Source organism: Ochlerotatus camptorhynchus, unplaced genomic scaffold (assembly GCF_037179485.1).
Source record: "Ochlerotatus camptorhynchus isolate MF236.1 unplaced genomic scaffold, CSIRO-AGI_Acam_v1.1 ptg000138l, whole genome shotgun sequence".
In the NCBI taxonomy this organism is placed as follows: Eukaryota; Metazoa; Arthropoda; class Insecta; order Diptera; family Culicidae; genus Ochlerotatus; species Ochlerotatus camptorhynchus.
In genome coordinates, this window is record NW_027040628.1 from 169,746 (window position 1) to 186,283 (window position 16,538).

General features: G+C 36.6%; 1 protein-coding gene across 1 annotated transcript in view; it reads right to left on the reverse strand.

Annotated features, from left to right (window-relative positions):
* Positions 1-12,104: 12,104 nt before the first annotated feature.
* Positions 12,105-16,538, reverse strand: part of LOC135700565 (uncharacterized) — a 41,589-nt gene continuing 37,155 nt past the window's right edge. Inside the window, exon 5 of the mRNA XM_065221092.1 lies at positions 12,105-12,471. Coding sequence (XP_065077164.1) covers positions 12,374-12,471 — 98 coding nt within the window. The 3' untranslated portion in view covers positions 12,105-12,373. The remainder of the gene's footprint in view (positions 12,472-16,538) is intronic.

Below are 16,538 nucleotides of genomic sequence, written 5' to 3' on the forward strand. Positions count from 1 at the left end.
AAAACACACCGACTATTGAGCGATCGATACGATGCGTCGCATGGCTCGCAACATAGGTATACACATCACTATATGTATGTTCAATAAAAGATGCGACTTTTGATAGCATTCTATGTTGTTGGTATTCTTCAAAACTCACTGTAACATTAGACGGTATTGGTGCTTTGTTTTCAAAAAGAAACGAATGGCGTGCTAGCTTAAACAGTATGTGTGACAAATGTCAGTAAAGACATGCGGACAGAACTTGAACGATGGTGAATCAGTGAATAATTCGCCTAACAATGCAATTGAGGTTGGAATCGAACATTTATTGTAAAAGCTGTGAAATAAAACATTAATAATAAAATGGTTTCAAACTAACGAATTTAAAATGGGTGTGCAAATAATTGGCATAGGTACCCATTTTTAATTCGTTATTTTGAAACCTTGTGAAATTAAGGATACATTTGTAGTCATATTAAGTCTTATTTAAAATTATTATGCTTAGGAAATTCATCAAAAGCTCCAACATTTACTATACCCATAGAAAACAAAACTTATAGAATAGTTCTTCGTAATATGTGGCGATAGTTGATGTCGCTGCCGTGTGTCAACAAAATGACGTATACGCCACTATGGCCAATTTTCAATTTTCGTATTCTCACATTCAGTGCATAAAACAGCACCTATTGACGCCAAAAATCTTAATTTTGGACCATTATTCAGGGAAGTTTGTGCTACGAACATCACTTTGTGTCTTTTTAAAATATCTATTTTGTAGCAAAGTGACGTTCGTAGACCAACATTTTAAAAATATACGATTTTTCCTGACATCTTCTTACATGAGTATATCAAACAGTTTATATTATCGATTGAAATCATACTGCGGTGAAAGGTACCTGACCAGAAAAAAGCTACTGAATAATTTTTATTTGGCCGCTTACGTCGAAAGGCAGTTCGGTTAGTTTACCAGTCAATGCAAATGCTATACAAATATGCACCTGATGATTACTACCTGTATAATGTTGGTGTAAAAGGTGCTACGCCCAGATGTAACATTTCACGAGAACATCAGATGTGCATAATACTTTTCTGAAAGTCTACGATAGTAATGCGTGACAGACGATGTATTAGGTTTTGCACCGTCGGGGTTAACCTCAATCTGATGACAGTTTAGTGGTACTGTTTACGTGGACTTAGCCGATTTTTTCTTGGGTGGATTTTCTCGATAATTTTTCAGACTGCAGTGAGATGTAAACCACATTTCTGCAATGTTCACGAGCAACATCCTTGCAATGCGCTGTTCCTCGACAATTTTCAAGTTAAAATTCGGAAATTTTAGAATTTTTTTTTCGAAAAAACGACTAAGTGCTTGTAAACAGTACCACTGAACTGTCAAAAAGGTTCAGCCGATTAACACTGAGTTCATTCGTGACGTCACGCTGCAGAACCTAATTAGGTTTTGCACCGTCGGGGTTAACCTCAATCTGATGACAGTTCAGTGGTACTGTTTACGTGGACTTAGTCGATTTTTTCTTGGGTGGATTTTCTCGATAATTTTTCAGACTGCAGTGAGATGTACACAGCATTTCTGCAATGTTCACGAGCAACATCCTTGCAACGCGCTGTTCCTCGACAATTTTCAAGTTAAAATTCAGAAACCTTAGAAAATTTTTTTCGAAAAAACGACTAAGTGCTTGTAAACAGTACCACTGAACTGTCAAAAAGGTTCAGCCGTTTAACACTGAGTTCATTTGTGACGTCACGCTGCAGAACCTAATAGCGAGCGATGTAGCCGTTTTCGAATTAGATTAATCTAAACAAATATTATTGGAATCGTGTGTGCAATTGGAAAGTGTAAATGTTACTGAACCTGTATCAGGGTTCATCTACAGTTTTTTCCAGGTACTCGGCACTCTTGATGACTTCGTAATTATTTAGGAGAAAATTTCTTTTTTATTTAATACTCAAGAGTCAGAGATGGGCGGAGAAAACAAAATTTAATGCAGCAGCAGAGTTTAATGTACATATTGAGTCATATTAATAAAAGAGTAAACTTTACTCGATCCGTAAGAAAAGCACGGTAAAGGGAAGGAAACACTTTTTATTCATACTTATTTAATATGTATCTTAAATATTCCTTGATGGGCATTCAATAGCAGAGGGAAAACCAGGGTAAAGAGTTAGGAGTGATTCTTGACGAAAAACTCACGTTCAAGCCGCATTTGTCGTACGTAGTCACAAAAGCCTCACGAAACCTTGGCTTCATTTTTCGGGTAGCAAGAGAGATGTATATTGCCTTAAATCATTATATTGCTCACTGGTACGAACGACATTGAAATATGTAGTTCTAACTAAGACTCTGAATATGTAGTTCAGACTAAGGCTCTGAACCATTTGGTGGAGTTTTTAACTTTTGGTTAAAAGTTGACAGATGGGAAGTTATCGATTAACCCTGCTATCCGAGCGTGGTTACTTCTGACAGACAAAAAGTTAAATTTTGTCAGGTACGTGTAACGCTTGTAGCGGCATGATTCCGCTACATTATGAAATCATGAATTTCCATCATAAAATTGTAGATCATTGTTATGATTTCATGGCATGGAACGTTTTTTCATTTCATGTTTTTTTATTCATGAAAATTAAATCGGATTTCTTCCCGTGTAGTGTAGTACTGGAATTTATACTAGAATGGGATACGTTAATCGATTTGCTTGGGACCAATAGGCTAGTCAAGTAGTGAGCCAATTTAAAATCGTTAGTTTCGAATTGATTGCTGTTTCAATTCTCTTAAGACCTTTGAGAATATATAACAACTTTACACTCAAGTTTTCACATAACGTGTATTGCCATTTTTTCGGCTATAATAGATTTTATAGTTGAAATCAGGTGATTTAAGTAATGGGACTATCTCAAATGATATTCCATTCGTTTTCATACTGAACGTTTTTCATTATATCTAACATATTGCAAAAGCGGCGCCGGTGGTGTAGTGGTAAGCAGTGATTACCTCTCACCTCAGCAGGCCTGGGTTCAATTCCAGTCGGCGCCACCGGGATGTTCTGAGGCATAACATCTCTGATCACGCCTTCCTTCGGAAGGGAAGTAAAGCCGTTGGTCTCCGGGTCATGAGTTGATGGATCGATAGGTGGTAGGGTCCAGGTGTGGGAGCTGCCTCCCTGGCGTCGGTAGCATTGGTGCTCAGCACGGAAAACAAGATCGAAGAAAAACAAACCAAAGGAAAAACACATATTGCAAAAATTGAGTTCGTATTGATGTGAAGCATCATTCTATTTAAAATTATCTTTTCAAAAAGTTTACTTATTGAAGAAAGCAAACTTATTGGCATGAGCATGATTGACCGCCCACGGTTGCTACTCTGTTATTGCCAGACCAGCTGTAATTACACAGAGAACCAATAGACGATGCTTGGGACTAGAAATTATCCTCAATGTGTAAAAACTGGTGATCTCAAACTAGGCAATACCAGCGCCGGCCGCGCCCGAACACAGGTCAAGAAAGGAAGGGGTAGGAATGTGTTGACGTGACACTCGCTTTGATGGAAGCCGAGAACACCTCTGCACTTCCACGAGGAATTACTGGGATATTGGGTAATAGGGTTGGGTTTGCAGCAGGGTTCGTTTTGGTAAACGATAAGCTGAATTGATGTGCTAACAATCATATAACGCGAAGGAGCTTGGGATTGAACCCACGGTCTTCTGCTCAGTAAGCAAAAACGTTTGCCACTAGGCAGACGAGCTCTTTTTTAATCATCGAGTTGCTGTTATTACCATGTAGTCATGTTAACAAATAAAACGATTGACGAATCTTGAATGTTGATGGGCTTGACATTAGACTCATGATGTTCTGCTCAGTAAGCAAAACCGGTTGCTCTAAGGCCACCGAGCCCCTCATATCACATTATAGCGTTACTCAAGTTTTTTATGACTATTCAGACTCGGCACCGACGACAACGAAAAGTTTTACGAAATACACGATTAACAAGCGATCTACCCATACATTTTAAATATGAAAGGATCTGGGACCGTGTTTTCCTGCTCAGTAAGCAAGCCATTGCAACCGACGATCTTTGAAATCCTTAAACTAAAAGCTATGAAAGAGGCCTTCATTAAGATCCATTTTCACGAGACGTTAAATGTTTCGATTTTCTCTTTACGCATGGTTCAGGTAATCATAACAAGCTATGACCGACGTGACGATTGTTTAAGACCTGGTTGAACAAGCTATTCAAATGAAATTACGTTCTCGAATTTTACTTGGCATGTAATGAACAACAGAAATACGCGATAATTCATATTTTCAGCGGTTGGTGGTTAATTTTAAATATACTAACGGTACTGCCTACGACTACGACGGCGACTACGACAGCGACTACGACGGCGCCTACGACAACGACAACAGCGAATTTGTAACTTACCATTTGTCTAGGATAAACACCTTTGCCCGGCACCTCCACTGGTTCTTCATGTCCGCTATCTGTCACTGTTTGCAAAATATCTAATAGCAATTACCTTCCAATACCAATACTTCCTGTATTGCCATGGTCATCTGGGAGAAGGGTCGCATCTAGTGCTTTCCCCAGGAACCGTTCACGGCCACCAGCTACTGCCCGTCCAGTCTTGGGCGTATCCAGCGAGGCATCCTTCAGATTACTTACAATCTCCGACACTCAAGGGGCTGTCCATAAACTACGTAGACAGTTTAGGGGGGGGGGGGGGTTGACAATTATCTACGGCCCATACAAATTTGAAATTTTTTGTATGGACAATTGTCTACGCAGGGGGAGGGGGGTCAAGAATCCAAAAAAAACTGTCTACGTAGTTTATGAACAGCCCCCAATGCAAATCGCAGGCACACTTACCCTAGTTACAAAAAAAAAAACACACCCGTGCAAAGAAACGGATCAAATAAACGTCACTCTCGCGAAAGCACACCCGTCGTCGTCGAACGGCAAAAAAAAAGGAATCTGTGGGCAATTTTGTGATACGGATTTCCAAAATCACCCGGGAATGCACGAATTTCACCACACCCAACTACGAAACACGTTCAGAAGCACTTTTTGTGCACTTTCGTTCGAAAACACTTAATTTTTTTTCAAAAATAGTTGCGAGTGAACCAACATCATCACCGCGTAAATAAACTGAAATTTAATTAATCGCTCGCGATGCCACAAATTTCTCTGAAGAAAGCAAACTTATTGGACGGTAGCTAAAAGCTTCAGCTGGATTTTTATCCGGCTTAAAAATTGGAACAACTTTTGCATTTTTTCATTTATCAGGAAAGTATGCCAAATGGAAACATCTGTTAAATAATTTTACCAAGAAATAAAAGGTACATAGAATTTAGAATGTTCGAGACTTTAGAACAAACGTCCAACAAAATAATCAATAATTTCAGGCAAAAATCGTTGCAATTCTCAATTCAACACATTGTAGTTTCATTTTTATACCTGTGATCTTGAATTTTTTACCTAGGGATGAGTACTTAAAGGTGGTTAGATTTTGATAAGTTCTTTAGTGGGAATGACACTGATGAAGAATGCACATTGTAGTCGAAATACGTATCTGTCATGGATACCAAAATTAATTAAATGGAATTAAATAGAAGATAACCTTTTTTGCTGTTTTACTTTTTTATTGTTAAGATGCTTAACAAGATGAAATTAGTAATTTTCACTTTTCTTTTTTTTTAGTATTGATAATACACTATGTTTACTTTTATGGAATTATGTATTTATCAATTCCAAACCATTTTTTACCTCTTTATAAAATGATAACCTTCAAGTTATCGAGCACTTCGTTCATCATTTAAAAAGTCAAAGGGTCTATTATGCAATCCAATTCAATCAGTCGAAAACTGTTAAACCTTTATTTTAGAGATTTTTAGCCTTAGGCTAGCTCATCTCTTATTATCTAAGAATTGTTCGACCTGAGTTGAAGAATTTCTCCTGATGGATTAAAAAATTAGTGCATGGAACGTTGAACTACCGATTACAAATTTATAACATTATTCCACTCGTTATTATCCCAAATGGTCATTACCCCGAATCCCTTGCGAAAAGCTATTGATTATATATTTTCCTTATATATTAAAAGAAGGGAATATTCCCTTCTTTATCGGTTAACCAAAAAATTAATTGTTTCCTTTTACTTTGACTATATGTTTAGTATTACTTCTGCGTGAAGTCAACGATTTACATAGTTGAAGATGTAAAAAAAATACCACTTTAGTCTGTTATTTGAAATTAGCATCTTTAACTATATTTCCTTTTGTTATATTTTCAAAGAAAGGAATATTCCCTTCTTTATCGTTTATCCAAAGAATTAATTATTTCCTTTTCTTATATTTTCAAAGAAGGGAAAACCCATTGATCCATTAAGGTCTCCTAAAACCCCTTGACCCATTAAGAAGCTTTTTTCTTCTTTTTATATACACGAAAGAAGATTCCAGGAGTGACTATAATAAACAAAAATAGTAAATCTAATACATGTCATACTTTTCTGGGGAATGGTTTTCTGGGGAATGTTATAGAACCGCTTAACAACCCCCCTTTTTAATGTAAATTTGACAAATACCACGATTTTCATTGTTGTGAACCATGAATTTCGTTGTAATTTGATGGTAATGGTAAAAAATGTCCTATGTTTGGACAGTAAATTTTTTTTTCTTTATTAGAGTGACTTTCAGCCACTGGCTGGTTCGTCACTTAAAAGGGATAGAGGGCTTCGGAGAGCGGCCCCCCTGATTGTAAAGTGTACAATTGTGTTGGACAGAGTTATAATAACGGAGTTGGTTTTGTTGGCAGATATTCAGATAACTTGCGGTGTGTCTAGTAGTTGGTCCTTGTCATAATCCATTGTCGTCGCGTGGTCTTGTGTCCGATTATTGTTGTGACTTTGCTTTTATGTGTAGTAGTTTTCCGTGTTCAGTTCCATTGTTGTCGCTGTGTGTAATTTTGTGCCATCATCCGTCTATTTTCGTGTCCTTATTCGTGCATCATCTTAAGGGGAGGTTTACTTGGATTTGGCTGAAAAACAGTTGAACTTTGGAATTTTTTTTCAGGAGAATGCAAAGACATACGAACTTCCGGTTTCGATAATTATATTTGTCCACTATTCCTGAATACTTGGAAATTTTTTGAAGGTTAAAAAACAAAATGGCGGCTCGCGTGGAGGAGTATCAGTCAGGTTTTGCTGCAGAACTTCGAGTGCACACCCTCTGGTGGTGAACTGAAATGAAAATTGATAATATTCCCTATGGTTTATACCTAACTAGAACCACAGACAAACAGACGTAACTCTTTGAAAAACTTGTTCTTGAAAACATAGTATCTCAAAACATATAACGTCAGTAACGACATCTCTCTGGCTTCTCGCGGAAAACAAGCTTGCTCGTTAACTCTTAAACAATATTGCATAAAAGTTCTATATAATCCCCCCTATTCTGCGAGTCACGTGACTCTCTCTCACCGGTGAGGTGACAATAGTCACCTCGTGTGAGGTGACTCTCCATTTGATTTGCATGGAGAGTCACCTCACACGAGGTGACAATTGTCACCTCACCGGTGAGAGAGAGTCACGTGACTCGCAGAATAAGGGGGAATATATAGAAACGTCAAAGTGATCCGATGCCAGCGCTGCGGCGAGTAGTTCGCGGAACTGATAATATTCAAATCAACCGTTAAATGCATGAACGAAGCTACACAATGAAGAGTTACGTCTGTTTGTCTGTTTTCGTTCTAGATCCGACAAAAATTGACCAAATTATGGACATTTGAAAATTTAGTGCTTTTTTTACCCCTTTTTTTCTCACTTTCACCTTGCTTAAAAAATAGTAACTAACATTTTTTTTTTTCATTTTAGGTATAAGCCATACAAGTACCATATAAGTATCCTTCAAAGCGCAATTTTCCGATTGTAAATCGGATCATTTGTTCAAGCCCTATGCTCTAAGTTGTTATAAAAAATATGGTTTCGAGAAAAACGCGTTTAAAGTTTTTGTAAACTTTAAGTTGGGATTATTTTCTCATCAGCGCGCATGACAAAGGTTCACTCAAAGCGCCATAACTCGCTAAATATGTTTCGGATCGTAAAATCCTTTTGGCCACATATTCTACACACTTGTAGCTTTCATTTTATGCAAAAAAAATCATTTTTTTTTTAAATCCAAGTAAACCTCCCTTTATTATAGTCGCTCGTCCGTTTTGAGTCAGTGGTTTTTGCTAATAGTAGTTCAATCCTTTGTCCGTTGTCGTTGCTTGGCACAATATTGGGGCATATATCAAATTTGGTTGATCAATCCTGTCTCCCGCAGAAATGAGAAGAGCGCTGTGGTGCTAGAGGGGTCATAACTCAGGGTGTCCCTGACGCTTGCTGAGATCCCGTATTGGATGCGTGGTCCATAGTACTGGGGGCAGTTGCATAGGAAATGTTCCACTGTATGTGGCACATTGCAAGTCTCGCATTGCTTCCTAAATGGACCTCCGCCTCCCATGTTATGAGAGGCTTTGGTATGACCGGTTCTCAGCCGCGATAGAATTACTTGAGATCGGTGTTCAGGCGGGTCATCCCATCTTCTGGTATCCCCTTTAATTTTCCGGATAAACAGATCTTGAGATCGCAGCCATTCATTTGTCCAGCAATTCCATACTGTAGTCACGATCCACCGCTTGATGTCTTGAGCAGGGACCTTTTGGGTATAGAGGTTTGCCTGTCTTCCGGATGCCGCCAGATGATCCGCTTCCTCATTTCCTCTGATCCCGCAGTGTCCTGGGATCCAGATGAAAGTTGTTCCTTTATGAGCGAGCTTCTGGATAGCCTGGATCCAAGGGTGCTTGGCTGTATCGGACTGAAGAGCTGTTAATACGCTGGCTGAATCAGAAAATATGGCGACAGGTTTGTTGGTAGGCGAGGTGGCGGCTACTAGTATGGCGGCAGCTTCAGCAGAGAAAACACTGCAAGGGTCCGGAAGTCGGTAGAAGGTGCGTAGCTCCGGATCGGATATCCCAATGCCTACCCTTCCGCCTGTTCGAGATCCGTCAGTGTATCTTGCTAGGTGATTTGGGTACTTGGTTCGTTGTAGTTCGGCCACCGATCTCACTAGTGCGGGGGAGTTGGTTCCCGCCCGGAATCTGTTTTTTATCGCCAAGTCGATAGAAAGTCCGGGTGAGTTCCAACCCCTGGCTCCACACCAGTAGACCCTGGCTACCGGGGGGAGTTCTAGGTCGGCGGCGTCCTTCAGGAGTTTGTTCGCCTCCGGACAGTAAATTTAATGGTTACAATAACAATGAAAATCATTGTATTTTTATTGGATTTTTTTTACGGGGCCTCAAGAAAACATAATATTCTTACCCGTTGTTTACAAGGTCTATACCAAAGGTGCTCATTTTACCCCAACGATTTAATTTCAGTTACAAAATGAACATTTTTTAAATCTTCTTTCACTTTTAATATTCAATTTGTATTCATGATGTAAATAGGGCTTTAAACTATCCATTTGGTTAAACATCATTCGAATTTTCCACTGAATTTTGTTTGATTAGTGATGAATTTTTTAAGGTGTCCCAATCATGCCAAAAAAAAACAGTTTATACTGAAGGGAGTGGAATCAACCTTTCATTTAGGTATTGTTTAAAACAAGACGTTTTGAGGATCGCGTGCAAAACACATGCTAACAAGGATTTTTCTCAGTTTTTCAATTATAGACCACACATACTGTTGCAAACGTTTCGCCTTGGACGCAGTGCCTAACTGCGCACGCTTAATATTTATTCACAAACGCATTATTCAATAATGTTCATTTTTATTGTTCCGGCAATAAATAATCAATAATCATGTAAATATATAATTGTAATAATAATTATAATAATACAATAACCGTATCTATAGCGTCAAGTTGGTTAAGTGTGGCAACACAGAAAATGCTCTCATGTTGTTTTATTTTGTGTTTTGTCTCAGAATCGCGTGGACATTTCATATCTGTTTCACACATCTAATTTCGATTGTTTCACTCTCATCAAGATTCTTAAGTTAGTTCATTATAGGTGTGGGCATTCAATAATGTCTGTTGTGTGTTATCTTGTTTGTTTGATGTTTGCTGTTCAATTCAATTGACACATTATGTAAGATTTGATCAGCGGAATATGTATACGTTAGAAAAAGGTAGAAAGATGTTATGATACACACTTTGAAGTTACATTATTACTCGTTTTATTGGTTTTCACTATCATCCAAGCTAACAAACTTTTTATTTGTCCTGTATTCTTGGCTACCAGAGATTTTTTTTATATTTCCAATCAGTAACTGAACTTTTTATTAATTTTTCACCTAAAACGCTTTTAAATTTCGTATGCCAAACATTAAAAATGAAAATCACAAAAAAAAACAAAATTCGATTCTGAAATTCGTTTGTGTCCAAAGCTAGGAACCGTCGATTAATTGTTTTTTTTTTTTTTTTTGTTTAATTTGTGACAAATCCAAAAGAATTCACTTTACAAAGTGTCTCATTCGTGAAGAGGAATATCCTGCCAAATGATCCGTAACATTCACGCGATTATGCTATAAATTCTGAACGATCTGCTGTTCGCTTCGTTTCCCGAATTGATCGATCAATGGTGAGATACAAATGCTTTTATATTGATTTCAATGGAGAATGAAAACAATCGTCACCAGTCTTGGCTGGTTCACGGTTCAAAGACTGTTATTTACTTACAAACTAATACGTTTGCGTTACAATGTGTGCCTTGACTATTTTCAGTACTACTGTAATAAATATTGTTTTCGTTAACTTTCTGTTCAAAATGGTTATCAATTCAGAATGCTTTAGTGAGAAAAAAAATAATTCCAGGTATGTTAATTTCGAATTACGTTCAGTAAAAGGGCTGGTGTCGGGAGAGCTAAAGGGTGCGGTAAACTTAATCTGTTAGCGAACGAATGTGCTTAAATAACTAAAGAGCTAAAGTCAATGTGACCACATAACATCGGCGATCAAATAGGGGTTAATGAAATCGATTACATAACAAAATTATGACTTCCAACGAAGCAAGACAGGTGATTCTTTTCCAGTACATTTTGAATGAATTTACTAGATGATAATTGTCGATATTATGCTAAACGAGATTTCTACACTTGTTGTCGTATAGATTAAGCTCTTAAGGAACATAAGGTGCAAATAAGCGTGAGTGCAATTATTGTTGTCTAAATTAAAGCCAAAATTTTACGATCCTATCAAAATGGTTCATGAAAATTTAACACACATCATTGTTTCCAATACAATTAAGTCAACTCAATGGGATGCCTTACAACATGTTTCTATCAATAAGTAAAACAAACGAAGATTTAGCCAAACTAGTTTGTACTCTAAGAAAATACGGATAAATAGATACTAAATAGAATCAAGATACTGCTTCTAGCATTCTGCAGCGCTTATACCTAACTTAACTACCTCTACTCAAATACAGTTCAAGTAATCTCCTTGGTCACAGACAGTGCTGTCGAATCACAATGACAGGAGAGAAAAAAAATCAATGGCCAAATTCGTTTCGGTTTGTAATAAACTTATACCTTAAATACTTTGTGCCTGGGACAAATTCCTACGTAAAAGTAACATTTCGAAAGATAATTTCAACTATTTTTGATCGCTAATTCATCATATTCACTATATCGTAACTGCACTTATTATTCATTCCGTAACACGGAGCTCAGGGAACCTACGCTTTAAATTGCCGATTCAAAAGGTGTGAAAAATCTTTGGTCGTCAAACACATGGGTAGTCACAGTACACGCTAGTAAAGAAGTAATGCACAATACTTTTGATCAATGACCATTGTGATGTTTTGCTTGGTTGTTTATTTGTTGTTTTGTTTGTGTGTTTGTTGTGTTTCGAAGCTCATTCAGTCGGGTTTGCATTTCAGCGTCAATAATACCTCACTGCTTTGGGGCTGTCCATAAACTACGTAGACAGTTTAGGGGGGGGGGGGGGTTGGCAATTATCCACGGCCCATACAAATTTTAAAATTTTTGTATGGACAATTGTCTACGCAGGGGGAGGGGGGGGGTCAAGAATCCCAAAAAACTGTCTACGTAGTTTATGAACAGGCCCTTTCTAGCTAAACGAGATCTTTCGGTTGCAAAAATAAAACTGGTTTCTCCTTTATACAATCGATGAACTAATAATCGCAAAATTGGACCACACCACGTGAGATTGGATGCTGGGATTAGCCGGGAGTATGGGTTAAAACCGAAGAACTTAGCCGTATTGCTATTTAGCTACTACAGCCCAGAAGGTTTCAGATTTCGAGCGTTGCGCACAGATCGGAGATATATTCTTTTTGTTTTTGTTTTTTTGTAATTGTATGGTGAATGGAGAGCTAATTTTAGGAACCACTTCCTGTGGCTGGAGTCGTTGGGGTATTGGTGATCATTGTGCTGCCACTGCCTGCAGATGGCGTGATGGTGGGTTTGTTGGAACAATCTGTAATTCAAGGATGTAAATTAATACGTTGGGTATACGAATTTCTCATTTAAATATCGTTAATATCATGTTCATTAATCCTTTCCCGAGCAGGAGAAAATATAGCAGCACTTCCCGAGCAGAGAATGAAAACATAATAAAAACTAAATTTGATATTTTGATATAAGCGCTCGTGATACCATATTTTGCCTACCGTGTGGTCGAGTTAACAGTAATCATAACAAAAATGATATCTAAATGGTATATGAAGGATATTAAAAAGATAACAAATAATGTTTTCTTGATAACAAATCCATGTATGCGTTTTGATATTAGTAATTTCGTTAATAATAAACAAAATAATAGTTGAAGATGCTAATTTCGAACAACTGACTGAAGTGGTAATTGTTATACGATAGATGAGGAGGAGATGAAAGTATAGAATTGATAGTTCCGTTTAGATTACGGCAGTGTGAAAATTGCATATAGAAGAGTAGATAGCGAGCTAGGACAACTTTTAAGGAAGGTACAAATCGGTTTTATCATCTCTGTTTGAAACACATCGTTGGTACTTGAGCGATCGGCGATCATCTCTTTTTGCCAGTGGTGGCGGGGGGGACATCCCTCACCATCCCTCTCCAAAGGGGGAGTTTGGTAAAGAGAGATGATAAAACCGATTTGTACCTTCCTTAAAAGTTGTCCTAGCTCGCTATCTACTTTTCTATATGCAATTTTCATACCGCCGTAATCTAAACGGAACTATCAATTCTATACTTTCATCTCCTCCTCATCTATCGTATAAAAATTACCACTTCAGTCAGTTATTCAAAACTAGCATCGTCAACTATGTAAATCGTTGACTTCACGCAGAAGTAATACTAAACATATAGTCAAAAAAATAGGTTCTTATAACTATGGTAACAAACAATTCAAAAACTAAATTAGTTATTATTTTGATATCTTGATCAAATTTAGTAATCTGAATGTTTTTAAATCTATTGGTTGATATTAAGATTCAAAATCAAAAAAATTTAAATAAAGTGCGAATGGTGCCGTATTAAAGTACAGAACTCGAAATAATCAACCAGTGGTACAAATTACACGAAAGTATATTATGAATCGCTTTTGTCATAGACTAATTACAAAAGTTAAAATAATAAAACATGATTGTTATCTAAGGCGGTTACGGCTCCATGGATTTATTTTGCTTAAGTCATTTAATTACGTTACAAATTTAGATAATAACAAAAACTGCACATGTTCGTCACTGACTACATTGTCAGCTCCCCGCATAAGCGCGAACCATAAATTGACCTTACCTAAAATGGTTAAAATTGTTTATAATCCCTGCTAAACTTGAACTGAAATGGTTATGGAACTTTACATGAACGTTTAATGATAAAGTTTTAACCTTAAGTATTATAGTTTTTTGGAAGTGGACCTTACAAATAATGGGTTGTTAAGAACCATTACCATTCAAAATTCTTGTTTTCTCCATACATTTTCGGAAAGAAAACTATACTAAAACCTTTTAACTTATGGTTTGAGAACATTAATGGTAATGGTTATGGTAACCAGTAAGGTCCATGCATGGTTTTATAACATCGATCAACTTTATGTGGAATATATCGCGAATTGGTTGCCTGTAAATTACTGATTACCAATTCACGATATATTTCACGTAAAGTTGAGCGATAATACAAAACCATTAATGGACCTTACTGACTACCATAACCATAACCATTAATGTTCTCAAACCATAAGTAAAAACGTTCTAATATAGTTCTCTTTCCGAAAATCTATGGAGAAAACAAGAATTTGGAATGGTAATGGTTCTTAACAACCCATTATTTGTAAGGTCCGCTTCCAAAAAACCATAATACATAAGGTTAAAACTTTATCACACAAACGTTCATGTAAAGTTCCATAACCATTTCAGTTGAAGTTTAGCAGGGATTATAAACAATTTATAACCATTATCGGTAAGGTCATGTGATGGTTCGCGTTTATGCGGGTCAGTGAGTGACGAAAGCTGTTATGTAAATATCGCCATGTATAGTTGATATTTTACAGCACTGGGCAGGATGGTGTATTCAAAACAAATAGAACGAAGTTAACATTTAGCTTCAAACCCCGAAACAATCGCCTAATTATATTATTAGTGTAGTGTTTGTGAGATCCGGCTTTCAGAACTCAACAGAGATCTTCAAGCGTAATCTCAAGAACACTAAAATCCAACATCCATATGAGCGGTTCCATATCATTAAAGCAACGAGTAATTTTCATCTTTGTTGATTTGCATGAAACCTTGCATACAAGTTTTTGGGGAAGAAAAACGCCGTTTTGCATACTTGGTTCGCCATTTTGAATCTAGCCTTACTTATGAGAAGGGCCTATGAAAAATGCACATGATATCTTCAAAAAATTGTATCTCGGAAACGGTTTGTCCGATTGGTTTGGTGTCTTGGGCGAAGTTTTAGACAATTGTTGGTGTTATATGGAAAAAATATGCACGGTAAAAAAAAAGTTTGGTATTTGTGTTTTGAACTAAAATATAAATTTTCCCTTTAAAGTGACATGTCAATAATTTTTTTATTATCCTTATGTTATAGCTGACTGAAAATGCTATCTAGTGCACAGTAGGTTGTTCTGGAGAAAAATAGGTTACAATGAAAAAAATTGTTTTTTAAAAAAATACAATTTTCAAAAAAGCTATTAAGAAAAGTCAAAAAAGTTTGTCACCCTAATTTTATGAAAGTACCTCAAATTTGCAAACAAAAAGTACTTCGGTAACATTTTTCTAAGATGCACCGTTTAGAAGATATTACTGATTTAATATTGTTTTTTTTTGATAACTTAATAAGTTTTAGCCCTTTTCGGATGTACTCCGTGTTTTTCCAGTTTCAAAAGTATTTTTTTCGGAAAGATTGGAAAATTTTGAGTTAAAATGACACTGACAGCTTAAAGATTCGAGTGAAATTCTCTGCCTTAAAAGTATTTTGAAAAACAAGTTACAAAATCCCACTATCAGGAACAAAGATTTCTTCAAGTGATTTTTGGTGCGTTGTGCTGAAAATGTGCATTCAACTCTTGCATATCGCCTAACAGTTTAATCCATTTAAACTGGATGTGTTTATACTGTGCATATTTTCTCTCTATTGCCGAACATCGCCACAGACATCAAACCGATGAGACAACTCGATTTCGAGATACACCTTTTTGAGAACTGCAAATGTAAGCTCCTCAATTAGCAAGATTCAAAAGAGCGAATTAAGCTTATTTTTCAGGGATGGTGATTGTGTGCAATAAAAAATAACATTATATGTTGGATATCATCAGTTTATTTTTATTCCTGTATTTTTATAAAATTATTGTTTACACAACTTTCTTAACAATATTGAATATTTTGGCATCATTGTCAGGACAGTTTGAATAAAGCTTTGCCTTTATTGTATTTTCTGATAGAGGAAGAAATGAGTGGAATTTTAGAGTTCCTTGAATTGTTTTTGCATTATTATATTGATTATTTAGCTGCAAAGACATATTTTCGTATTCTTCTGTAGTAGAATAACAAAATGACAACTTTGTAAGTTCTTCTTCTTTTCGTTTGTTTGCCCAATTAAACAACTCTCTTGCAGTCTTTATCGGGTGTTCGCGTTCTTTGGCTAAACTTGCTCTGGTAGCCATGCGTTTTATCGTACCTCCAATAGCATCGCATGGACCTTTTCCGTGCGATGTTGCGAAGAAATGCCATTCAGCGTCAATACCATACTTTGACTTAAATTTACAAAGGCTAGAAAAATTTTTTTTCGGTTTTTTACTGTGAAGCAGCACCATCTGACATAAAATAATTTTTTTTTATGTTTTTATTTTGATCAATTTGTAAAAAGTTTATCATTTTATCAATAAACAAATTGACAGCGACTGAATCATGTCTTAGTTCTTCAGAAATTATAATGAAGCTAAAATGTTTAATTTGCATATTTTCAGTATAATATATTACGAAAGGATGGATTGTGGCCTGTTGCACGTTCCAATGGTGTGATTGAACTTCATCCTGCAAAACGAAGCTGTAATTTTCAGAAAAG